We start from the raw sequence: 27,268 nt of genomic DNA, 5'->3' as shown, positions 1-27,268 counted from the left end.
TGCAAGAGTCATGTGAATGTGACTGTTAATCTCCCACGTAACTCTGCGATATATAATCTCCAATGCAACCTTGCCATATGACCTCGACCCTAGAAGGAGGCCACCACTTGACACAACCCAAACTCACGCAATGTTACAGTAAGACTCGAGCGTTACCTTTGCTACGTTGTTTGAGGGTTGATTGTCTTCCCTATCTGCCGGTACAACTTCTATTTGCTGTGCTAATACCTGTACACCAAAGACTCAACCCAAGAAACTTTTCACTTCAACTGACTGTGTTCAGCTATCTGCCGTAAATCTCAAGAAGACTTCATGCTGCTTCCAACGTGTTGTCTCTAATTCTAGTCTGAGTATGCAAGGTGAGATACTGGGGCTACATCCAGCATCTTGATTTTCCTTTAAGGGTTTCGTCCTCAAGAAAACCAATCACATATAAGTGACACGGATTATCTTCAAAATATTGATATATTTCATGGTGAGAATCCTAATGTAGCTCCTTGCTTTTATAACCTCGATATGAGGGGAAATACAAACAACTAGGCAATGTGAGATAAAAGCCAATTTTGTCTTTTAGTCACTTAAGTTACTTTTGTCATAAAGTGACTTTTAAGTCATAAAGTAACTTTATAAATCAACTTTATAAAATAAAGTGACTTAACTATAGGAAGCTCCACAATTAAATATCTCCCCAACGAAACCAAATAGAATCTTGTGACTGGCTGGCATCCTCAAAATAAATGCCGTTAGCCTATCCGGATGGAAAGATAGACCAACAAGGCACCATAAGGCCTAGTGCGGAGAAGGGGACATTACAAACAACATGATCAAATACTTTTGACATCTATTATCATATGATATATAGAACTCTTCCATTTGCTGATTTGAGTATTTGAAATTTTATTGTTCAATGTTCCATGTTCAAGTATTTTATTATTTAGTAATTTTAATTTACTATTTTGCTTTTACATCTTTTCATAACATACATTTAAGTACCATATGTATAGTGTATACCGCCCTCCGCTGTCGCAAAATTGAGGTCGCTTTGTCCCCTTGCCCTAGAAACTTGTTGCTCCATTCCAATGCCCCCCAGGGTGGTGCAACATTGACACACACACACACACACACAGACCACAAGTGACTGTGGGAATGAGAGTGATGAGAAGGGAAGATCCGAAATAATAACAGTCTGCTATATTATGCCTGGTCTGAAGATTAATGTTTTTGATGCATTTTCTGGTAGACTTCTAAATTGATCTTAGATTTATTTGTTTGTGTTGAACACTTTGATCTTTCTTATTGACCTTCGTTGATGCAATTGTATTTGCTTGCTGATTGTTTCAATCTGATATGCTTGTGTGATTTACTCGATTGTCCTTTCTTTCTGTTGAGTTGATTGATTTCTTCTTATGCCCACTACTTTGAATCAATGGTCTGAATTGATATGCTGATCATTGCTTCTTTGATGTGTCTGACATGCTATTCTAATTTCTAATAAAGGCAGGATCTATGTATTGATCCATCTTCTCTAAAACCATTAAATTTCCTACGTAAGTTTGCCTTTAAATGATGTTTCATTGTTCACTTAAACTCACTGCTGAAATCTGTGTATTTTCTTCATTTAGATCTGCATACTTTTCCATCAACACAATCTGCCAATCTTGCTCAAAATTTGCCCTACATTTGCTTCAATTCTATATGGTGTTTTCCTTGACAACTTTTTCTTACCATATCTATCTCTCCTTCTATACCGCACATATGCCTCTTCATATGGGAGGCAAATTCATGCCACATCTCTATAGTACTAATGGGATGTCTTGTTTCACCTACATAAGGGTTCCATAAGAGAAACTGATTTTATACACTAGAGTGGAGAAGAGGGTTAAGGATCTTTGACTGAGGGATGAATTTTCTAGTGGTGGAGAAGGCACAAGTGATACCCTTCTAGATATTATTTTTGAAATTTTATTAGGGAGGCCTTCAACATAGGGGATGGAGGCAAAATGGGAGTCTTTTGGCAAGCTTGGATTGGTTTTAGTAGTGGCATGTTTCTTGGCAAGCTTTAAAGCTTTAAGAATCTTTTTGTTACAATAACCATTTAGTTCAAACAGTCTAGAGGTGGAAAAGTTCAAGATTAATGGGGTCTTTGTCACAAATGTGGAAAGCTAATATTGTTCACAGTAAGATACTTACGTTATATTTCTATATATCCATCTGTATAAAATATGTATTTATCCCATAATTGATCAAATGTGAAGTCGACGGAAGTAAGTTCGGGAGATGGGGTTTACTGACTCCCCGAACTGATTATGCTACGCCAAGAGATGGAATTGGTCATAGTGGGACATTCCTGGCTCTTGTGGGCCAAGAGGTGAATTGATTACCCCAAGGGATGGAACTTGTCATAGTTGGAGTGTCCTGCTGCTTGTGGTATATGGGGCAAGTCACCATGATGTGAATGTTGTGTGCTCTTGGGCTTAGGTGGGCTGGGCAGTTTACAGGGGTCCTGTTGACTTTCCTACCAAACTAAGTTATGATTGTTTATGAGATAGTTATCTAGTCATAATGCTTATCTTGATCTCCTTATTCACTAACTGATGTATTCTTTCATTATTTCTCAAAATTGTTAAAGATTAATTAAGTTCATGTGTTATTGTCAAAAATTGTGTTTGTGTAAAAAGTTAAAACAGGTAATCTCCAACTTGGGGACATTACATTTTCAAGCCCAAAATAAAAAAGACGTGGCTGTAATGAGGAACATATAAATCAATAATAAAATTGAAAATTTGTCTTCCCTATTTTTCATTAAAAACCTATAGTTATGTTTTTCATTCAAATTTTTCTCAAACTCCATTACTTTTCTTTAACAAATAGATGTATGCTAATTGACTTGTGAAAAACTGGTAATGGACCCCTATACTCCATTAAATTGGAATCCTATGCAGAGATCTCAAACCTTGCAACTTTAATTTCTATATAACTTTCTTCTCATAATTCCCCTTTTTCAACAAGCTCCCACATTCATATGTAAGGATCAAGTACTATACACGAGCAAACTTGCATCCTAGCTGCAAACAATGTTTACCCTATCATGATTTAGACATATAAATCTTTGTCTTGTTTCAACACGTTTCTTTATAAATTAGATCACATTATCCAAAATCTTCCATGCAAAAACTCTGCTGGTCTGGTGTCTCTTGAGTTATTTATAGGACATGCAAATAGGTCTTGCCAATTTTGATTACTGATGCTTGAAGGAATATGTTCTAGAATAGTATATTATGGCCATTTCATGAATATCATACAAATTTGTTGTTTTTTTATAGGTTAGGTGGGATGAACATGCGGCACATGAAAGGCAGGAAAGAGTGTCTCCATGGGAAATTGAGCCATTTAATTCTACAACAGGGTTGAATCTACCTGGTCCAAGAATAAAAAAACTTAGGACATGTTTTCCATCAGCATCAACAGATTTGCCTATCCCGGGTGCACATTTTGGATTGCTATAAACATTTACTAAATGTATTAAGTTTTTGTATTTTTATCAAGAATTCATTTAGTACTATTAGTGATATCACTTTTCCTTTTGCAGATGGGAATGGTTTATCAGACTTTGGAGAATCTTCAAGATTCCAAAAGGTCTTGCAAGGTCAAGAAATGTCACCTCTAAGAGTGCCTTTTAGAGGTGATGGAGTAGATTTGATGAAATGCCAAGTTTGGGATTATAAGGTACTGGACGATGCAAGGGAATTCTCTGGAGGATCAAGGAGGACTGGACATGAAATTTGGCCTCCATCTGGAAGATCTTGTGTTCCCTCTTCAGATTTATATTATGAAAAACATAAATCTGTGGGGCCATATGGATTTGAAGCTATGCGCTCCTTAGATTGTCCATTTGCGGAAAGGCTAGATGCAAGTCAGCAGCATCAAGTTCAACAATACATTCCACAGGACAGAGAGAACACCATTTCACTGCCTTCAAATGCAGTAATTCCCACTGCACTGTATTCTTTGCCTTCCTTGTCTCTCAAGTCACCACATGCAAACAATTCAAAATTGAAGGTTTCTTTAACATCTCCAAAATCTGTGATAGGTGATTGTCAAAAAAGTGATTTATTCTGGGAGTTCTGGCAACCTTGTCCTTCTGGACAAAGTTCATCGCAAACTGCTGTTCCCAAAATGGAAGCTCGGCAGCATGCTTCCTCAAGTTCTCCTTGCTTGTCAGAGGACACTGAAGGTGCTTCAAGGGAAGCACATTTTTCGTCAGAGTACCCTTCAAGTGGACCAATGCAGTTCTCATTTGAGCGAGATAAGCTCACTTCAGAAATATCTCATTCTCAGAAGCAAAACAGAAGCAAAGTGAAAGGAGAGCAGAATTACAAACTCTTTGGGTTTTCCTTGCTTAATGATTCTGCTCGTGAAGATGATGCTTTCAATGGTAGAGTTCCCAAAGATGTTAGTTCAGATGGTTCTCATGTATCGTTGGATAATGCTCCTCTTTGCACGATACATTCAAAAGACCATGATCATCTAGAGAATACATTACAAGAGTCATGTGGTCATCAAGAAACTCCCAGAGCCTCGGATCAAGAAATATCTTCTACTAAAGTAAAAAATTTAATTCAAGCTTCTGGGCGCAGTTGTACAAAAGTAAGCCCTTATTTTCCTGTTTCTCCTTAGATGCTCAAGAGGCTAGTTCAAGGTGCTAAAATGCGACTTTTCTGATACAGGTTCATAAACAAGGGAATCCTGTAGGAAGGGCAGTTGACCTGTCAAAACTTAATGGATATGATGAGCTGATGCATGAATTAGAGCACCTTTTCGCCATGGATGGTTTATTAAGCTCCCCTGAAAAGGGATGGCATGTTGTTTACACAGATAACGAAGGTGATATGATGCTAGTTGGAGATGATCCCTGGAAGTAAGTACCCTTGTTAGAGATGATTAGTGATCAATTTATATGTCATGATGTGTTATATATGGACTAGTGGAATTCACACCAGTGTATTTGAGGTTTTAAATTCAATTTTTTATGTATCACATGGTCATTGAGCATCGAATAATGAAGATATTATTGATCTCCTCTTACTGGCAATAGGAGTCTCTATCTTGTTCCATTTTGTAATTATATTGTTTCTTGTTTAACTGTCTGCAGGGAATTCTGTAATATAGTCTGCAAAATACTGATATATACTCAGGAAGAGGTGCAAAAATTAACACCAAGCATTTTTAGTGAAGATGCTCAGAGCTGCTTTGAGCAGCAGCCTACTATTATGGAGGTTTCCAAGTGTTCTATTGATGGACAGGATTCTTCTTCTCCGCTCTTAACAGGAATCTAATTGTTCCATAAATTATTTTAATAATTTTAGGGGTAGACTAGCCTATGTGATGGGATGACTATAGGTTGATTTTTCTTTTAATGTTTTAGCTATGGATTTTCCTTGTCATAAAGACACTAATTAAAGCAAGGCATTTAATAATAATTTTGTATGTGGTGGCTTTTGCATATTTATTTCCGGCAATTATGGTTAAGGCTGATTGAGATATTTAAATTTGTGGACTGAGTGATGGGACAGAAGGCAGCTGATTGCCATCCAATATAATTTTATGTTGCCATGCCATGGGTTTAGTTTACACAAGTTTTACATGCATTTTTAATGTATTTAATTCTTACCTATCTAATTCAAGTCATGATATAGACTCTAAATGGACAACTTTTTCTTGAGTTTGTAACTTTTTGTGGTAGTACTACATATATTTCACTTGCGGCTTTTGGAAATTAGTTTTACCTCTTAGGGTGTTATAGAACATACCTATTTAATAGAGCTTGGGTATTCTCAATCCTTGTTTTTTTCAATTTCAGTTGGAAAATTGCTAAGTCAATACTTACCCATAAAGAAGGTTAGAGTGTAAGCATTTGCTTTTTTAAAAAGGTTGGATCATAATAAATTTTTGGATGCCTTTCTCAGATTTAATTAATAGGGTTTTAAACTAGTTGAAGGCTTAACTGTAGTCTCCTATTAGAGCATTGCTATTCTCTTACGTTTGTTCTACATTGCCTTAACTGACTTGAATTTTGGAATGAAAAAAGAGGTCAGTGTTGATCATATCCGAGTACCTCGAATTTTTTGATCATATGGACATTTTGAAAATAATGTTTTTGGAACCAACAGACTGCATTGATATGCTTCAGTTGTAGATCAGTTTATCTGTGGGATATTGTGATCAGATTTTGTTGATATTCATCGTTGTCTCCTGCACTGTTTAGAAAAGCAATAGGTATAATAAAATATAGAAAATTATATTTATTTGATTTGATTGACACTCCTTTTACCAGACAATAATAAACATAAAATAGTTTCTGATACATGAAATATTCATCCTAACATGACATTTAATTTTTCACTGGACATTAAAAATTCTAAAGATAAAACTCACTCATGCAAAAATCAATTTTGTTTTAATTTTTTAGCATAGTTACACCACCTTGGGGGACGGGGGGACAAGTTTCTGGGATAGGGGATAGAGAGACCTTAATTTGGGGATGGCAAGGGGACGGTGGTGAGGGATAGGAGGGGGTATGTGTATATATACATATGTACTTTAATTGCTAGTTATGAAAAGATGCATTGCAATATAAGATATAAAGATGTAAAAGAGTAAATACTTGAATATTGGATTGAATTGGAACGTGAGACATTGAACATAAATAGTTGAATCAAGAAATAGTCAACAGCGGGACGTCCCCCATCCTCGGTGGAGGTAGTAGAATTTGGTGGTGTCGCTAAGGACGTGGGATGGAGTCCCCAAGTCCCCCATGCATCCAAGTCTTTGGGACGTTGGGCAAAAATGGTTTGCAGGGGGTGGGGGGGCGGACGCGTCCTCGTGTTACTACGATTTTTAATGTCCAAGAAATTTTAGACTAACTTGCAATATTTACATTTTGGTGAGAGATTGGTTAGCCTATCAAACCTTTTTAAGGCATTTCCCATTGTGGTTAGACCTCTATTAATGCTTCAATTGTTAACGGCTGAAAGCTCCTAACCGTTTTTTTAGTAATATAGAACTTAGGGAAGAGACCCAATAGCTGCTGGGGGGTCCAATGATTGATATGGTATCCGATATCCATTATAGATATCTCCCAATTACCGCTTTTAAAAAGCCTAGAAAAATGATAGCACATGTACTAATAACCAATCACATGTACTAATAGTTGATCATTTTTTAGCTTTCTTGGTTGTTGATTGGTCCATTTGTGCCAAAAAGTACATATTTTTTGGTGAGCGGCTCTTGGGGGGTGAACATAACGGGTTCTGAGTGAACATTTTAAAATGACGCTTTTAGACCATCTTGCACTTTGCAAGTTCTATAAAGAGCTCAGTAAATGTGGAAAAGCCAAAAGGTTAGCTTTAAGCTCGACATACAAGTTAGGAGCTCTAGGCGTGCGGAGTTAGTAAGTAGCAGTTACAATTGAAAGATGACATTAAAGATGACCTTGATAAATACAACGATAATTCAGTGACCACTACACAAAAACCATTTTAATGTTCTTAATTAAAATTAAGAAACAATCTAGGGTGTTGACCCATTACAAATAAGAGCCTCAAAGGCAAAGAAATGCAAGCCAATAACAAGCCACACACAATGTTACACATAATATAAAAGCTATATATAATAATAAAGCGTAAAAAATGTAGCATACGAGACAAATTGCTATAGGAAAACCTAACTTCTAGAACACTAAAACAGAGGCCTGCCAATACAAGGTTGCCATGCAACAAGAGGCTACAAATTGCCAATGAGAATTTGCATACAACTAACGTACCTCAGATCAAAAGCAATGTCGAATTAACATGAAAGACCCCAAGGATCTTTCGAAAACCACATGGATACTTGACTCCAATACAGTCTCGCCAGTAGCCTTACAAACAATATGTTTATAAGTCATGGGAAGGTGGTAAAGAATATGCATATTGTCCAAATATAGGGTTAGTTCTTAACCCTAATTAATAAGTTTAAATTTTTTTTGATTAGCAATCTGCAATGGATGCCCTAATCATAATATCATCCACCAAATTACATCCTAACTTGGTGATGTTTGTACAATATAGATTTGTTAAGAGGTAATTTGACCTTTGCATTGGTCAACTCATTGATAACCTAATTGATTTCTTGAAGTCAATCAATAATGGAAAACTTCACATAATTTTGAATTTTGATTAACAATATTTTTGTTGCCAATCATCTAAATAATTTTTGTTTCAAATTGTTGATAAAATGGAGGCTTCTTTGTCGTGTTAATTATTTTCAACTTGAAGGAATCGCAATTTGTGACACCTTACATAATAGCTAAAGTTTTGTTGATTTTGAAAGTTATACAAAGAAAACCTTTCACAAGTGCTCTTGAGGATAATCAAAACACAACTTTGGTTAACCCAAACTCAATCTCCCCTTTTTACCACATCAAAATTCATCTTAAAGAAATCTCTCTTTTGTGCAGTCCAATATGAAACATTGTTCAATCCTAAAAATCAAATAACCCTTTAGTAAGGTTCCTTTGGAAACTTTGTTAAACAATGAAAACATTTTAGGTATCATTTAGAAAGAAGTATATGAAAGTTGAAAATTAAGGTTAACCACATCAAAATCTGAAATTTGAGATGCCAAAATTAGCTCCTCAACATTTTTAATGGATGGTTTATTTCTAAACGTAAGCTAATAGGTAAACATGCTCATGTAGTATCATGTAGCATGCCTAATTGTTCATGTTGGACATATACACATGCCAAACTTACAATCAATACCATGTAACAACTTAGATGCTAGTACAATATATTTGTATTGATGGGTTTAATTCTAATGTTGCTTTAGTTGCCCCGTGGACACAATTTCTTTTTGAATTAAAGTTTGTTGGTACACAGATGTAAACTTTCTTAGTAGCTATTGAAAGTTTGCTCACATGAGATCATGCATTTGATTTTGATATCAATCAAATATATGTGGCACCATTTAACATACCATATTCAACCATATCATTTTATTCTTTAACACTTAATTTTTCATTAATTGACAATTTCATAGTAAAATGTCACTAGTAACACATTCTTCACAATTACTATTTGTATAAAGAAAAAAACAAATATTCTATAATACTAGGCGATTTGCGTACGGATCTAAAAATGATTACATGGGACTATCGTGTACTTTGTGGGAGGCACCTAACTATGTTAGAAACAAGGTATCAATACATTTCTTTCTATTGGATTTGAACTTTTTATTCTTCAACAAAATCTTGAATTGACAATTCATAGTAAAATTGCTCTATTTCTACATTCTTCATTGTTGGAGTACAAGAATCATTTCAAATTTATAATTTAACTTCACAAAAGTAATTGATTATAATTTACAATATTCTACCTGCACTTGTAGAGTTGAGAGAATTTGGAACCCCAATAGCCAAGAAAGAAGGTATAACTTAACTTTTCAAAGTAATTTATTATAATATTTGAACTTTAATCGTGAATGATGAACTCAAATAGCATATTAAATGCAAATAACAAAGTTCACCTAAAATTATGACTTAATATAAAAAGTACCTCACTAGCAATGTCTCATTGACTACATGCAATGACTAACTGGATTTAACGAATACCACATAGATCAAGATTATACACAAATACAAATTTTTTCTGTTACATATGATATCATTTTTGAATATCTAATTACTTGATATTCCAAAATGTAAATGTACCCCCAAACTTATACATTTATTTAACTAATACGACATGATAATATTGTGCATATCCAAACAACTAGGTTGCATACCTAAAATTATGTATAAATTGAACTAGTCATAAGTATTTTCAAGAAAACCTAAATAGAAATTCTCTCTTAACAAACTTTCACAAAAATCAAATACTAAAACCCTTTATTTTTCTTTACAAAAAGACTTCATCTCATTTTTCTTCTTTGTTGTATGTATACACATTCAAAACTTAAAACCTTATCTTTATATTACAAAGTTAAAGTTATTCCTATTTCAAGTAGAAAGATTTCTTAGGTATGTAAGACATAATGTAATACAATTGTATCCCAAACTTCTATTTTCATCATGTTGGCTCACATATTTGCTTCTTCTAAATTTTCACGAACTTTGACTCTGACCCATTTGAGAAACATATCTATAGACAACAATTAGATAAACCATCCTTTTTATGTTTCTCTATGAATTTTAATAAGATACATCTCCTTTTTAAGATATTCAATAAATTATCCTAAACTAACATATAAATATGATTTTCACTAGAAAGCAATAAGGTAAAATGCATCCATTCATCAACATAATATGAACACAAGAGATTTAGAATTGATAAACACAATATACTAAAAAAAAAGCACAACTTCTTATAGACAACTAGTTCAATTTGATGATTCTCAATAACCAACATATAAATTCAATTCCATTGGCATAAAATTAAAACAATATTGGCTCACTACTACTATTAACCATTCACACAGAAATGACCATTTGTATGAATCTAAACATAGATATATATTCAACCAATGAGGAGAAACTTGCTTCATTGATAGATAAAATATTTTTCAAGTATATCTTCAAGAAAACCAAAAATATTTGTTGTACTATCTACTAATTTTTTAAAAAACTAATTAAAGAAATTTGGACCCTTTGCATCATATCGCCTATGCATATACAATATTGTCTTAAAAATAACTAATCATTAAAAACTACCTGAGGTTTTCAAACAACATCAGGGTAAAGTCTCAATAAGCCTTGCAAATTAAAAAATAAACAGCACATAGCTATCAACATAGGTATGGGTGCACCAACTCTTCTATGGATGGGAAGTTGGGGACCTTAACATGCAACATTCTTCGTTTCCACACATTTTATCTCCCCGAGTCAGTGAGCATGCTTCGACAACTGGTCATCATACAGGAACAAAAAAGATTCAATCTTGGCTACCTTGGTTATGTCTTTGGCTGTTGGACTCCTTTTTTTCTTAACTTCCCCCACCTTGCCTTTGAAAGATCTAACAATAACATTCATATCATGCTCAACAGTATGCTAGACATAAGTCACATCAATGCACTTCATGTCAATTTCTAGGCCTTTGGCTAGATTATGCAACACATTTCCCATGTTAGCAAATTTAGGGAGGTCAACTTTTATTAAAGAGTAATTTATCTAGTCTATGTGTTTCTTGCATAATGCCACTAGACCTTCATCTATGTGTTTTAGGGTTTTTTGAATTAAAAAAATCAACTCCATACCTTTGGATCTCATAAATTTGTAGGGAGACCTGTGTCCATTTTCCTTCCTTAGTTTTCTAGACCGTGGTTTGTGACTGCAAATCACCAAGTGATCTAGTGAGCCACTTTCCTATCGAGGATCTACTACTCAGCTTTCTTGAGTATACCATCCACACATTGTCGTAAACTTGAGATAACATTCTTGATGGTGTTATATATTCAAAGTTGACTTATTTTTCAAGCTTAATTTATGCCTTACTGTGTGATGTTTAAGACTTGACATATACTTGACATACACCAAGATCTATCTTCTCAATACTATAATCCTTGATATAAGGGATTGCTATTTCTCCATCATCATCTGGTTTAGCCACCTTTGACACCTAATTTCCTATTTTTGGATCTATATCCACTGTGGAAGTGGTCTTCAACTTCTTAGGTTCAGATTCCTTAGCGGTATATTTTCTCACAATGTCATCCATGGGGATGGAAGCTGAAACTATGTTCCTCTTCTTGAACTAGTTTGGAGTGCCTCCTATCAAGTCCTTTACAATGCTGGTCTTGTTAGGGGTACGATTGATTATCACCATTGAATCAAGGTTCAAGAAGCTATCTGTTAGTTGGTCTTGATCCATGGGCCGAGAAGGGGCTTGTTTCTCTTCTCATTTCCCCCCTTTTTCCTTTGAATCCAAGTCTACCACTACTTCAACCTCTTATCCTTGCTTCTTCCCACCTTTTGATTTAGACTAGGTTACCCATATGAAAGGACATGCAATGACTGAGCTTGTTGGTTCTTTGGTACTCAACAATTGCTCGAACTTTGATTTAGTCTTTACCTACATCAATAGGTGTAACATTGCCATAAAAAAAAAAGGTTGGGGAAGAGGGTTTGGGAGTCCTCTTGAACTCCAAAGCCTTAGAGTTTTGGATTTTATTTGTTCTCTTTTCCTTGAGCCAATCATTTGTTCTCCACATTACTCTGGAAATTCTCATCTCTACATCATCCTTCTTAGTTTCTATCCTGTTCACTTTGGGGAGAGGGTAGTTTTTCACCTCCTTGAACTTTGGATCAACTAAACCCACACCATCTTCCTGTAGCTTAGCTATGTCTATCTTCATACGAAGGGTTATTATTTGTTGAATGATGAACCTTCTCCAATGTCTTTTCCTTGCTTCAAATTCATTGAGACAATCTGCCCAATAATCCTCAAATAGAGCACATGCAAAAACTAATTACCAAGCTTCATATGTTGATGAGAAAATCCATTGTTATCAAAACCCTATATGGCTTTGTAAGACTTGAAATTGAATCTTTTTAAGTCAGCCAATAATTAGTGTACATGAGAATGTTTTATATGAACAATAGCCTAACACCAAGGGAAAGAATTGTTGTACTCATCTTTTGGTAAATATTTCTTAATTACCAATGCCAATTGCCTGCACATCTCAACAAAAATAATGCAGTCCATAGCATACCTTGTTAACCCCAAAGGCTCCCCCTCATAGCCTCTAACATAGATATAGGTGAAGTGAGAATACTGAATGTGATAAATGCCATAGATACTTACAAATTGTTTTGCCTCATCCATCATCCTCTTGGCTAGTGTACCAGTTATTTGGAAGAGCAATCTACCTATAAAAACATTACTAACCCTTCTATAGTCTTCTTTCACTTTGTTTCTTTGTAATAGAAGCTAATATTCATAGATTTGGACTCCTTGGGACTAAGGTTTGTAAGGGAGGTCAACCCATTCCCTTGTGTAGGCTAAGCAATATATGAGATAAGATGACATAGAAAAATCTTTAGAGTGAAGACGTGCTATATTCAACTAATCCAACATGGCTTGTTCTATAACCTCTCCCCAATCAATATATTGTATCCCTTGACAAATAATTTGTATGAAATAGTTCATCCAATCTGGTTAGATCCTTTTACTTTATGCATCAGTACTACCAACTCACTCACCTAGGGCTTTATATTTTCACAAGTGAGCAATTTTGGCAACCTAGAGACTCCCTTATGAAATTTAAGTTGTCAATTCCTAACTATTATATTACTGCATGTTAACTCTTTTAAAATGTATTTATTAGCTAACAAACTTGGGATGAGAATTGAATAAGTTTCATGCTCTAGAATTTAGAACATAGAGACAATTGTCTCTCTATCTATAAACAACAAAATTCCCTCGACATCTTTACATATGCACTAAGGCCAGGCATCATATCTGTTAATACATTACTCTACTAACTCTGGGTATAAAATAATAGGAAGAAAATGAGTGACCTCAATGAGACTACTTTCAATGACTTATTAAATAAAATGCTCTCCTCTAACATTCCTCAGTCTCTCCTTATATTCTTCTAACTAAATTTGTACAAGGGAGGTATCTCTTATAATTGGGGACTCACATACTAAACTATTTGCATGATCAAAGATTTGAAATGTAGACCTCATGTTCACCCTTATTTACTTGATTATCAAACACAAGTTAAGAGAAACAGTAAATTTGATTGCAAACTATTAACATGAGAAGGGTTTAAGACTCACCTTATCAATTGAAACACCATAAATACTTGAGGATGAAAACCCCAATTTTTACATCCTATGCTATGCTTCACATTTCTTTCTAGATGTAAATTCATTTAACCCAATTCCTATTAAAGAATCACCTAAAGCCAGATCTATGGGTGTTTAACTCAAAACCTATCTCCCATGAGAATTTATCATGACATGATATATTTTCGTAGCATGAACATTCATAACTGATCATATTAACATGCAACCTTACTAAATAAATATTATCTATCCCTTTTCTAGTTCGCCGACTATCCGACGATCATTCCCTTTCTTCTTTGAAATCACTTGTCCCTTATACATGGACTCATTTAAACTTAGCGAAAAATGGTTCATTGAGTCAACTTCTTTATGAAAGTGTATGCATGTTCTAAGAAGTTAGAATTGTTAGAGTAAATGGTTATTTTCCATTTTACTCTTCTGTTAAGATTACTTAGGTGAACTCATAAAGTAGGAGGAATTATTTATTTTGGATTTTATTATTAGGAGCATATTGTCGAGTCATCGTTTTGACTCAACTACTCCTAAGATATTGTTCAATCCAATTTGGACGCCACCTTTCTAGATTGTAGGCAGATGGTAGGTAGTTGATTCCGTTAGGACTCTATTTCCTCCAAATTGAGACACTTGTCTCAACCTTGTCAAAGCCTTCTACTAACTCTTACCTTTATAAATAGGCTAACTCTTTGTATTTAATATCTTAGATATATATCAAATATATCATACAAAAAATTAGGAAATATTAATGCTATTATGCCTTTGAACATTTGCATCAGAAATTGGTCCATATTATTATTATGTCAATTTCATTTCCTATTTTTTTAATCTAACTCTTTCAATAGATTCTAGATTTATATTTGTTTTCAAAAATCCTAACATGGTTTTAGAGTAGTTATTGAAAGATTAGATTTTATTAGACATCTTGGAAAATCTCATTACTCTTCTCTGCATTTTAATACGAACTGGAGAATTATAAAGGATTTATGAAGACCCATTAATCTATTTTTCATATACATTATTTTTATTGATCTAGAGATTTTAACACTTTGAATGATTTATATCTTGAGAAAAATGATAAAAAAGAGCATTTTGTTGTCAGTGGGGCCCACCTGCCTATGGGCCTACCCCAAGAGGGGTCCACATTCAATGAGCCCTTTTCTAGTAGGGCCCACATCAAGCAGGACCCACCACCACCTAACGCACATTGAGTGGGGCCCACCTCTAGCAATGCTCACCTTATTGTGGAACCCACCTCTTGTAGGGCCCTCTTATATTTCTCAATGAAAATCTCTATAATTTTGCATTTTGCAACTTTTGAGGATCGATTAGGCTAATAGAGACACTTTTTCAAGTGATTTTTTTAAAAGTGCATTATTTTGTTGTCTACTTCTCAAATTTGGTATCAATTTTGAGATATTATGGGTAGACATAGTACTTTAAAATTTTGGTCAAAATTGGCCTAATTTGGTACTTGTACTATATTAGATCTTTGAGTGATCTAGTGTCCTAATTGTATGACTTTCTTATTGCTTTATATTTTAAGTTATAATTATCAAAATCAAAAGTCCACTTTGGTCCATTATGTCAAGTGGCAATTGTACACACACTACACATAAAGTACCAAAATCATCTATTATGGGGGAGGGCATTCTTTGGCTCATTGCATTTTGGGTAGTGCATTGATTGGTTGATCTCAATATTTTACGTGAGAAGTGCATCATGGAGGGTCTAATTAGATTGAAAAAAGGAAGCTATATGCAATGGAGTAAATTAGTTCTTTCTCATCTTAGTAAGCATAATGTATTATGATATTTATATGTGAAAGAAATTCCTCATCCTCAGAACTTGGAATCTTTACACAAAGTTTTGAGATCTATTTATTCATACATGGATATAGAGGTTATGGATTCCCTTGATCACAACCTTGATGTTAAGGGGATAGCTACTTCTCGAGATAATTGGATACATCTTTGGGAAATGTATGGAGATCCAAGTGTTTCTCCACTCCCAAACCACCAAGAATCTTCAAGTGCAGTTTCTACCTCTCGAGTTGAGATAACTGCTATTATTTTTGCTAATCATTCTTGTATTGCCTCAATCATGGTTTCTAGTGATCTATTAGAACAAGATATTTTTAGCAATTCTATGCCACAAGATAGTCCTTTCCCTCATATTATAGTTCCTTTAGAGGACTTCTTGACATATTTTGAAGCCTTATTTGTATAGTCTTGCATTGAGGATTTGGGAGACTACATTGATGACATTCATCTACTCTTGGCTGAGGCTGATCCCAGTTCTTCTTTTGAGGAGATATCTTTTCCTTTGGAGTTTGATCCACATTCATTTTTTGATCAGTTGCCTTTGGTTCCTTGTTTGTGACTTTCTTCTATTGGTCATGATCTTGATTGGTTCATGGAATCTTTATCTACCAAGGACATGGTGACACATCATCAGACTAAAGAGGTTTCATTTGGATTCCCCTTCCATCTTCCTATCCACCATGGGAAGCCTTCATGAACTTGTACTCAATAGATCATCTTCCTAAGGGGACAAATGTTGTTTGTAGGCATGATTCTATCTTTAGTTGTCAAGCACTCACCATTCTTGTAGGAGATCATTCATCATGGGGGGGATATCATGACTCCTTGTTTCCTTCCTATGGACGGGTAATTTATTATATATTCATGATGTATTCCATAATGGGGGGTCTTTATTATACCTTCCACTCATGCATCTTGATTTTTTAGTTATCTCTTTTTGGGGGAGGGTTTTCTCCATGTGGTTTTCCCTCTTTCTCCTCTTTCTGAGAGATTGAATACTTTTAGTTGTACATGGGTACCTAACATGGATATGTTATCACGACCCATTATCTATATATTGGATTATAGTAGTCCCCAAGTTGTACTTAAGAGTGGGTGTTAGAGTAAATGGTTATTTTCCATTTTACTCTTTTATCAAGTTTACTTAAGTGAACTCATAAATTAGGAGGAATTATTTATTTTGGATATTATTATTAGGATCATATAGTTGAGTCATCCTTTTGACTCAACTACACCTAAGATATGGTTCAATCCGATTTGGAGACCACCCTTATAGATTGTAGGTGGATGGTAGGTAGTTGATTCCATCAAGACTCTAATTCCTCCAAATTGGGAGACTTGTCTCAACCTTATCCAAGCCTTCTAGATCTTGCCTAAATAAATCAAATATATCATAATTTTTAAAGGAAATACTAATACTATTATCTCTTTGAGAATTTACATCAGAAATTGGTCCATATTATTATTATGTCAATTTCATTTCTTGTTGTTTAATCTAACTATTTCAATAGATTTTGGATTTTCTTTTTACAAATTCTAACAAGAATGACATAATACTGTGTTAGCATGGACTTGACATGACATACAAAAAAAGGTGACTTTGTATTAGATCTCAAACCCACTAAATCAAATGAACCTTTAAATAAGGGGTTCATTATCAGATTAGCCTTGTTTTCATAAGGGCTAAATATGTTGAGTGTTAGATAAACCTCAAGAACTTGATGAAATTAGATGAAGTGCTTTGAGTTTATTTCTACTAAGGCTCAACACCATTGGTGGAGACTCTATTTAAGGTTCATGGGCTCAAATTTTGGGTAGATATGAGTGGAGAAATCTCAAGGGTTTGGTGTGATGTGGAGTGAGACTAACATTGGGCTTGTTTGTGGACTGTATTTTGAACATAATATAAAGAGCTTAGAATATCTAGTTAAGATATGAGAGGTTGTGACAAAAGAAAATACTCTAACACAAAAATAAAATAGAACACACACAACATACAACACCTAAAACTACTATGTACATGGGGGAAAAACTAGATTTAAAATTTAAACAATTTGAGAGCCTTCCCATAGTAGAATAGGGGTAGGGATAACTCATCATGATAGTATTGGTCCCAACTATAGGTTAGTATACTAGTGGGGGGGGGGGGGGAGTTGAATCAACATACTTATTGATTATAGTCTTTTACTTTGAATCACTCTTTACTTCAACTAACAGGTTAGTGTAGGTTGTAGTTCAACCAGTCATTGGACATACAAAAGCATACCACTTGAAAAAAAAAACAAAACACAATATTTATCTCATTGAAACTTGTCTAGGGTAAAAATCATGGTGTGTGAGTCAATTATCACAAATTTTGCACTTTTCTAAAGTGCACTTGGTCAAGAGCTTATCCCTGTTAGAATATTACAACAACACTGTAAGGTGCCACCCTAGTAGGGGATTTAGATAAGACCTCTTAGAATATTTCCCTATTAGGAGAAATCTAGTTAGAGGACTATAGAACACCATTTAATGTGTCACCCTATTAGAGGATTTATACAAAGAACCTGCAAGGTTCCACCCTCATCAGGATTTTTACTATTACAATAGTAAGTAAACAACAAAATAGTGATCTAATAGTTTAGCTACTTAACTTAGCTTGTTGTAGATCTTTGATTGACTCTCTTGACCAATCTACAACTACATTTTACCTTCTCTTGGCTCAACCCTCATACTTTGATCAATGGTGTTCTTGGCTCTTTCTGGCTCTTGCACATGACATCCTTGGGTTGTTCTATCTTGGAGGCTTCTCCCAGGATCCTTCTTATAAGAACTCTCTGAAGATGACATCTCTTGTCACTCTTCTTCTCCTCTTAGATATTCCTCTTATCTCCACTCTCTCTAGCTCTCTGGCTAATCAATTTGGAGATCTCTCTCTCTCTCTCATATCATCCCAACTCCTTATATATTTTTTCATCTTCATTTTAAAAACCTTAGATTATGAGTTCAAATTCTAGTTCTTGCCCTACTACTAGCTTCACTTCCCATTGCAGTAGTACACCACTCTTGTCAAATGTGGTGTGTTCAAACATGAGTCATGGTATCATGTGCCTTCGATGTTTTTCTCTAGTTTGTAGGAATTCAAATTTAAATTCTTAAGACTATTCCTCAAGTTCTATTCCCATCACCGTCAATGTAGACTACACTCTTTCCCTCTTCATAATTAGGTAGTCATGGGTTTCTTGCTTGATGTTCATCGTGATGCCTAGGCTGGATGTGGTAGGCTGGATGTGGTTGCCCATTTGTTCATTTGTTTCTGCCACTTGGTATCTGTTATCTAAGTGGATTAGCTTTGTCTTCACCTTTCTTGGGCTCCCATATTGTCTCAAACTTAGACCACTTGGGTGGGTGAGAATCGTACATTGTCATGCTTTACCAGTTGCACCTTACTACTAGTTTAGTTTCCTTCATAAGTGTTGCCAACAATAACAACACCTTGTTAACTAAGTCTACTTGTCTAATTACTAGCCAATCTACAACACATAGGCCAATAACCTCCCTCTTTGGCATTGATGGAAACACTTAGTCAACTAGACATAATTGTGTTGTTCTTCCATTCTTGCTTTGTCTTCCCTTAATGTTGTGTATTTTTATGCATTTGATCATTTGCATCTTTTCTTAACTTCTTCAATCTTTCCTTTCTTCCTTATTTCTTAACTTCTCCCCCTTTGACAAAAATGCCAAAGGTGACTATTTCCATGTGCTTGACTACTCCCCATTTGGATTAGTCCTTTTTTCTCATTAATCTACTTTTAGATTTGTTCAATTCTTGAATATGGACTAATGCTTGGTTGGTTAGGCTTTTAGTTTAGGCTAGATAGGGGTAAGACCCCTAACCCATTTCTTAGATACTCAAACATATCCTTTTGAAGAGGCTTTGTGAAGATGTCTTCCAGTTATTCCTTTCTTGGTATATACTCCAACTTGACCTCTTTTGCTTCCACTCATTCCCTCATAAAATGGTACGTGGTGAATATGTTGATATATTGAGTGCACTAGTGTTATTGCAGTTGATAACTAATAGCTCCTCCATTTTCTCTTGAATTCATTCAAGTAGTTGTTTGATCCAAATAACTTGCCTAAAACTCATTACTACAACAACATATTCCACTTCAATGGTTGACTATGATATGCAATTTTTCTTTTTGCTAGTCCAAGCTACTAGTCTACCTCCAATAAAGAATGCACTACTAGTTGTACTCTTTCTATCATTTATATTCCCTTCCTAATCAACATTAGTAAAAATAATGAGTTCAAAGGTACCTTTACGAGGATACCATAGTCCATATTCTTTAGTACCCTTCATAAATCAGGAGATCCTCTTCACAAATACCATGTTTTATGGCTGAGAATCTAGCTACTATTCCAACTACTTGTGCAATGCCTAGTCTCCTATGAACCATATTTGTAGTTTACCAATCATAGACCGGTAAAGTGTCTCATTTAATTTAGGACTTTCATCTTCCTTTGACAACTTGTGATCGATCATCATTGGGGTACCTACCAATTTTTCTTCTTCTATGCCAAATGTTTTAAGTATCTCCTTTACATACTTAATCCATGTGATGAAGATTTCTCCTCCCACATGGGACACTTGAAGAACAATGAAGAATTTGAGCTCACCAATCATAGACATTTTGAAATCTTTCTTTATGGATTTTGCGAATTCTCCACTTAACTTATCATCCCCTCCAAAGATGATATCATCCACAAATATTTTTGCAATCAACAAGCCTACTTATTTTTCTTGGTTCATATACATGTTGCAGTTGTAACTGGTTCTTATGAACCCAATCTTTGTTACGTATGATGCAATCTCTTATAATATACTCTTGGTACTTGTCCAAGTCCATACATGTCTTTTCTTAGTCTACATACCTGATTATTTCCTTGTTCATTTTCAAATCCCCCATGTTGTTCTATGTAGACTTCTACCTCTAGAACTTCATTTAGGAATGCTGACTTTACATCTATTTGGTACACTTTGAGGTTCTTGTGAGATGCAAACACTAGGAGTATTCTGACTCCTTCTAGTCTAGCTATTGGTGGAAATGTTTCTCCATAGTCTATGCCTCTTCTTGTGCATATCCTTTGTAGATAAGACATGCCTTATTTTTTATCACCTCTCCTTCATTCATCTTATTTTTGAACACCCATTTAGTTCTAATAACATTTTGGTCATCAGGTCAAGCTACCAAGGTCCATGTGGCATTCTTCACTATTTGGTTTATTTATTCCTCTATGGCCTTTCTCTAGCACCTTTCACTTTTCAAGGCTTCACCTACTATTTTGGGCTCCATCTGTGAGAGTAGCCATACCATCTCTCTAGCCTTTCTTCCAGTTATCACCCCCACATCCTTGTCACCAATGATTTGGTCTACTCAGCAATGTCTTCTAACAATTTTTTCTTCTAGTACCTATTCTCCTCTTGGTGCCTTAGATATCTTCTCTTGTCGAGTTTCTTCTACTCGAGCTGGTATAACTTCTTATACAGGTTCCTCCTCCACAATACTCCTTCCATTGCATTATTTAGTGGAATGTACTCAACATTTTTATAGTGTTCTAGTTCATTCTCATTGTCCTCATTCTTTACAAAGACTTCATCCACCGTCATGTTGGAAGATTCTAAAATCTTGTTTGTTTGAAGATTCATACACCAACAAGCTTTAATCTTTGTAGAGTATTCCAAGAAGATACCCTCATCAATTTTGGGTTCAGACTTCCCTTGGTATTCATCTGTTTTGATGTAGTACTTGCTTCCAAATACTTTGAAGTAGTTGACAGATGATGTGTGACCAAACCACATTTCATAGGGAGTCTTATTTGTCCCTTTCTTTATCTATACCCCATTTGATGTGTACATAAATATGTTTACAACTTCTCTCTAGTAGACTTGCACAAAATTGTTTTGAATCATTGATGAATGGTGCTCCCCTTAATACCATAAACCCATAATAGAAACATAGAAAAAACAACAAATGCTAGAACAAAATATGGACTTCTTATTATTTCTGCAAATGTGGAATTACAAAATTCACCATTATAATATGCTAACCCACATGGGAACCTTCATTATAGTAATTTGCAAGACAATGCTATGAACTATACCTAGAGCTGTTCTAGACAATGTTCGGGCCTTTCTTAATTAGGAAACTTTATGCCGCTTGGGAAGGTTCTAGATGCTCAAACTTAATATGCAGGGCCGAAAGACCCTAATAATACATATAGAGTCAACTAAATACATATTTGACATTTTTAAAAGAAATTTCATGTAGCCCAACTTTGAAAGGCCATAATTCTTGAACCATTGCTCCGATTGGCTATTATAAACACTTTTAAAAAACTCTAGCTCTTGATCTACAGGCTTAGAAACAATGCAAGTGCCCTTCCATCAAGTTTTTAGACATCGTTTGGGCACTCTAAGGCCTCCAACGGTGAGCTTGGAGTTTTTTCTATAAAATTTTCCACTAAAAATCTGCAATAACTTCTTTGATACTTAAGCTGGAGTAATGAGATTTTTATGGCAGGCTTATGATTCTAAAATGAAGCTTCATGTAGAAAATGAGAACATTATGAGATCATATGAAAAAATTACTAAAAATAGTAAGCTCCCATAAATAGTAACCACCTTGTCTACTAGTCTTAATTAAAATAGAAAAGGTTGAAAATAAAAATATTTTTGGGTGATGCAAGATTACTCTTACACCTAGGATGCTCTTGCATCAGACACTTGGGGTAATTTGAGAAGTGACTTTGTCATGTCTCAGGTGTTTAGAGGAAAACCAAGATGGTTAACCTCCTCCTTTTCTAGCCATGATGAATCCTCTACCGACCTCCCTTTCCATTTGACTAGGTATTCCTCATAAGTTTTGTTCCTTGTATCCTTTCCAACACGACTGTCCATTATCTCCTCAATCTCCTTTGTAGCCGAACTAGCTACAGGAATACTCCACTATGCTTCTTAAACTTCATCTCCATCATGTCCTTTATAATAATCTATCAAATCTAAACTATTAAATACTAGTGAAATATTCAATTTAGTAGGCAAATCCACTTCATAAGAATTTTTAGAATCATGCCTTTTCACTATCTTGCATGGTCCAAACTTCTTCATCTTCGGCTTATTATATGTACCCATTGGAAAACACTCCTTTCTCAAATTAACCATGACTTCATCTCCAATCTAAAATTCCTTATACCTCCTTTTCACATCTGTCTTAACCTTGTACTATGTATTCATCTTTATGATGTGCTTCCTCACTTCCTTATGGATATCCTTCAAATGTTTAAAAAATTCTTCTGCTTAAGTCCTACTTATCTCTCCTTTATCCAATTGCCTCAATTTAGAGGCATTTTTGGGATTGCTTTTGTATACAATCTGGAATGGTGATTTACAAGTACTCCTATTGAAAAAATTATTATATGAAAATTCTACCTATGGTAAAATCATATCCCATCCTTTTGGTTTATCTCCAACAAAGCATCTCAACAAGTTTTCCAAGCTGCTATTCACAACTTCTGTCTGTCCATCAGTCTATGGACGATGTGATGAATTGAACTTCAAGTCTATCTTCACTTTCTTCCATAATGTATGCCATAAATATCCAACAAATTTGGTATCTAGATCTAAAACTATACTCTTTGGCAGACCATGTAGTCTCACCACTTCTCTAAAAAATAACTCTACCACATGAACAACATCACTAGTCTTCTATAATGTAGTCCATCTATAATGTTGGTAATGCCCCTATGTAAGGTGTCCCACAGACATGGTAATGAATCCTGGTTTATTTTAAACCTTTATGCTCCCAATTCCAAAAGGGAGAGAAAGGTTTCCTAGGCTAGGCTCATATAGGTTATCAACTCCAACAACATAAACAAAGGGATTATAATGGGGGATTTTAACTCCCCCCTAACTGATGATGACAAAAGCAGAAGGACTGCCCTAGATCAGGAGAGTAAGTTAGACCTTTCAAACTTCATTAACAACTTGGCCTTAATGGATGTTGATCTTATGGGGGCAGATTCACTTGGTCCAACAGGAGAGTTGGGAGAAATTGTATCCAGGTCCATATTGATAGAGCCCTTATTTATCCTGTTTGGCTACAAACTCACTCTTACAGGGTTTCTCTTCTCCCTAGATTGGGATTGGACCACTCCCCCATTTCCCTCTTAGTTTGTCCCCTTACTTTCAAAAGGTCCTTCCCTTTCTGTTTTGAGAAAATGTGGATTTCTCATCTGGCATTGGAAGCCAAGATTTCTTCATGGTGGAACATCGAGATGGGGGGTATTGCAATGTTCAGGGTGGCCAAAAAATTGAAGAATGTGAAAAGAAACATTAAAATCTAGAAAAAAATAGACTTCGACCACATTTTCTAGAAAAGGATGAGAGGATTGATCAAGTTTTCATTATCCAGGAAGTGATATAGTAAGATGGGTATAATGACTAGAACTGGTTGGAGGAAAGGACTATTGTCTCTGACCTTCATAACATCATTACCAGGGAAGAACACTTTTGGAAGCAAAGATCAAGATTAAATTGGCTTAAAGAAGGAGATCGAAACACCAGGTTCTTCCACTTAACCACCTTACAACATAGGGCTGTTAACAAGATCTCTAGCATCAAGAAAGGGTAGAATTTTTCATCTAAGGACAATGAGATAGCGGATGAAGCTGTAAAGTTTTTCTCTACTCTCCTCTCTAAGGATCATACTCTCTCAAGGCTTGATCAGGAGGATATTTTGTCTGCTATTCCTACTATTTTTCCAGCCCACCATAACTCTATGCTGAAAGCTATTCCTACCACAGAGGAAATATTTCAAGCTGTCACTTCTCTTTTGGGTGATAAGGCCCCTAGCTCAGATGGTTTCTGGACTTTCTTCTTCCAAGTCTATTGGGAAGTGGTCAAAGGGGACATTGTGAAGGCTGTGCAAGAATTCTTTGGGGCTAGAAACCTTTTGAAAGAGCTTAATGTCACTTTTTTGGTCCTTATTCTGAAATTACCAAGGGCAGATTCAATGGACAAGTTTAGGTCCATCAACCTTTGTAACTCCTTCTACAAAATCATTTTCGAGGTCCTAACTACTAGGCTTCTCGAGTTCTTCACCTGATTATCTCCCCTCAACAAACTGGCTTTGTTTCAAGGAGATAGATTTTAGATTCTATTATCATGGTGCATGAGGTGATTCACTCTCTTGAGGTTGGGAAGAGGGAAGGTTTCCTGCTCAAGCTTAATATGTCCAAAGCTTATGATAGGGTGGATTGGAATTTCTTGATGGCAATCCTCCAAGCTTTTGGCTTTGATTCCTAGGTTTGTAAACTCATCTCACAGCCCATTTCTTCCCCTTCTTTATCTGTTCTTGTTAATGGGTCCCCTTAAAATTTCTTTTTCCCTTCAAGAGGGTTGAGATAGGGTGATCCTCTATCCCCTGTTGTCTTCATCATTTTGGCTGATTGTCTAGCTAGACTTATTTTAAGAAAAAGATAGGACTAGAGTTTGCAAGGTCTCAAGCCTTTGTCTGGCCATCTTTCCTTCACCCACCAACAATTTGTGGATGATACCATGCTAGGGGGGGAGGCCACAATGAAGGAGGCCAGAGATTTCAAGCGCTTGCTAAATACTTATACTAGGGGTTTTGGCCAAGCTATCAACTGGGACAAGAGTTCTATTTACTTTATCAATACTCTGCTGGAGAGACAAAGGAAAATTGCTCGTATATTGGGAAGTGGTATAGGCACTCTCCCTGCATGTTATCTTGGTATGCCTTTGGGTTCCAAACCCCTAAAATCTTTTTAGAATAGCATCATAGATAGATTCAACAAGAAACTTGCAAGCTAGAAATGTGCGTCTCTCAGCCAAGCAAACAAATGCACTTTGGTGAAATCTATTTTCCAAAATCTTCCCACTTATGCCTTAAGCCTCTTTGGGATCCTTACAAAGCAAGCTGATAGAATGGAGAATATTCAGAGGGACTTTCTCTGGATAGGGGTTGAAGAGCATAATAGATATTATTTAGTTTCCTGGACCATGTTTTCCTTTTCAAATGTTATGGAGGCCTTGGTATTAGAAAAATCAAACATCTTAACAATGCCCTTCTAGCCAAATAGATCTGGCACATCTTTTAAAGTACAAGAGAATGGAAGGAAATCATCACTAAAAAGTATCTGAGAAGGCAGTCGCTTAGCCTTTTGCTTCATGAGGTTGATATCCCTCAAGGATCTTACATATGGAATGGAATCTTAAAGGCTATGACTTTGGCTAAGTCCAAGGCAAAATGGAAAGTTGGAAAAGGCAAGAAAATCTTATTTTGGCAGGATGGCTAGACTAGCCAGAGACCTCTCATTGACCACCCTAATTATGGTAGATGGGCAGAGCAATGCATAAGAAGATATGATATGAAAGTCAATGATTACGGAATAGGTAATGGATGGCTGAACTTTCTTTGATATCCTCGGTCCTTAATTCTCTGATGATTACCTTGAATGCTATTCCAATAAATAATGAGGATGAAGTCATTTGGGGAGGTAACTCAAATGGCCATTACTTTGTCACCTCTAGATACTTTTCTTTGTGGGATAGAATGGAGAAACGCATCTGTGCAAAGGTATGGATCCCTGGTCTTACCCCTGAAATTAATATATTTTTCTAGCTTTTTCTCCAACACAAAATCCTTACTCTAGACAATCTTGCTAAGGGCGATCAAATTATCCCCAACAGATGTAGTTTATGCAAGCATGCTTTGGAAACGATCAATCATTTATTTATCCATTGTTCCTATTCCTCTAATGTTTGGAACCTCCTTCCTAGGGACTTTGGGATCAGCTGGTGCCCTCCACTCAACATTCAAGATTTCTTCAACTAATGGAGGAGTTGACATAATGGCTTAATCTCCCGTTTAATTGGCTCCTGGTCCCTTCTGCATTTCTGTTGGGGTATTTGGAAAGAGCAAAATAACCGAATCTTTAGAGACAGGGAAGCCGCTGAGTTTGTCATCGTTGAGAAAATTGAAGGTCTTATGAAGGAGAACTTCACCACCACCAAGGAAGGTGACATTGAGGAAGGAGGGAAGAATAGATAGAGGAAAATGGATAGAGATAGGAAAAGATAGGATGCCAAGTGGTCTTTTGCCCTTGAAAATTGGTTCAAGGCCAATTTCAATGGGGCTGCTAAAGGGAACCCAAGACCTGTGGGCAGTGGAGGCATCATCCGGAACAACAATGGGGGAGGAGTTGGGGCTCTTTCTTGCTTGCTCAACCATCAACAAACCATTTTGCTGAAGCTAGTGTGGCTAGTCACATTGTTAAGCTTGCCCTGGCTTCTAGGATTAAGAACCTATGGCTGGAGGGGGACTCATTAAACATAATTAATTGTCGCAATGGTCATGCTAATCCATCATGGACCATTGCAAATATAATAGAGGATTTGAAGTCTGACCTGAGAAAGTTCAACAAGACCTATATTAGTTACGTGTATAGGGAGGCCAATTCAACTGCTGACTAGTTAGCTAATGAAGCGGTCACCAATAATGTGGAGATGATGCGGCATGTCAGTGACATCTTTCTA

The 27,268-nt window shown here is 35.7% G+C and overlaps 1 protein-coding gene across 1 annotated transcript in view; it reads left to right on the top strand.

Annotated features, from left to right (window-relative positions):
* LOC149535209 (auxin response factor 4-like) overlaps positions 1-5,509 on the top strand; it is an 87,708-nt gene extending 82,199 nt beyond the window's left edge. The window contains exons 10-13 of the mRNA XM_089804211.1: positions 3,324-3,483; positions 3,590-4,647; positions 4,728-4,918; positions 5,153-5,509. Of these exons, the coding sequence (XP_089660337.1) occupies positions 3,324-3,483; positions 3,590-4,647; positions 4,728-4,918; positions 5,153-5,336 (1,593 nt within the window). The 3' untranslated portion in view covers positions 5,337-5,509. The remainder of the gene's footprint in view (positions 1-3,323; positions 3,484-3,589; positions 4,648-4,727; positions 4,919-5,152) is intronic.
* The last annotated feature ends 21,759 nt before the right edge of the window (positions 5,510-27,268 follow it).

This window comes from Cupressus sempervirens, chromosome 10, assembly GCF_028749045.1.
Source record: "Cupressus sempervirens isolate cs-2001-9-10 chromosome 10, ASM2874904v1, whole genome shotgun sequence".
Taxonomy (NCBI): domain Eukaryota; kingdom Viridiplantae; phylum Streptophyta; class Pinopsida; order Cupressales; family Cupressaceae; genus Cupressus; species Cupressus sempervirens.
This window is presented reverse-complemented; position numbering and strand designations above follow the sequence as displayed.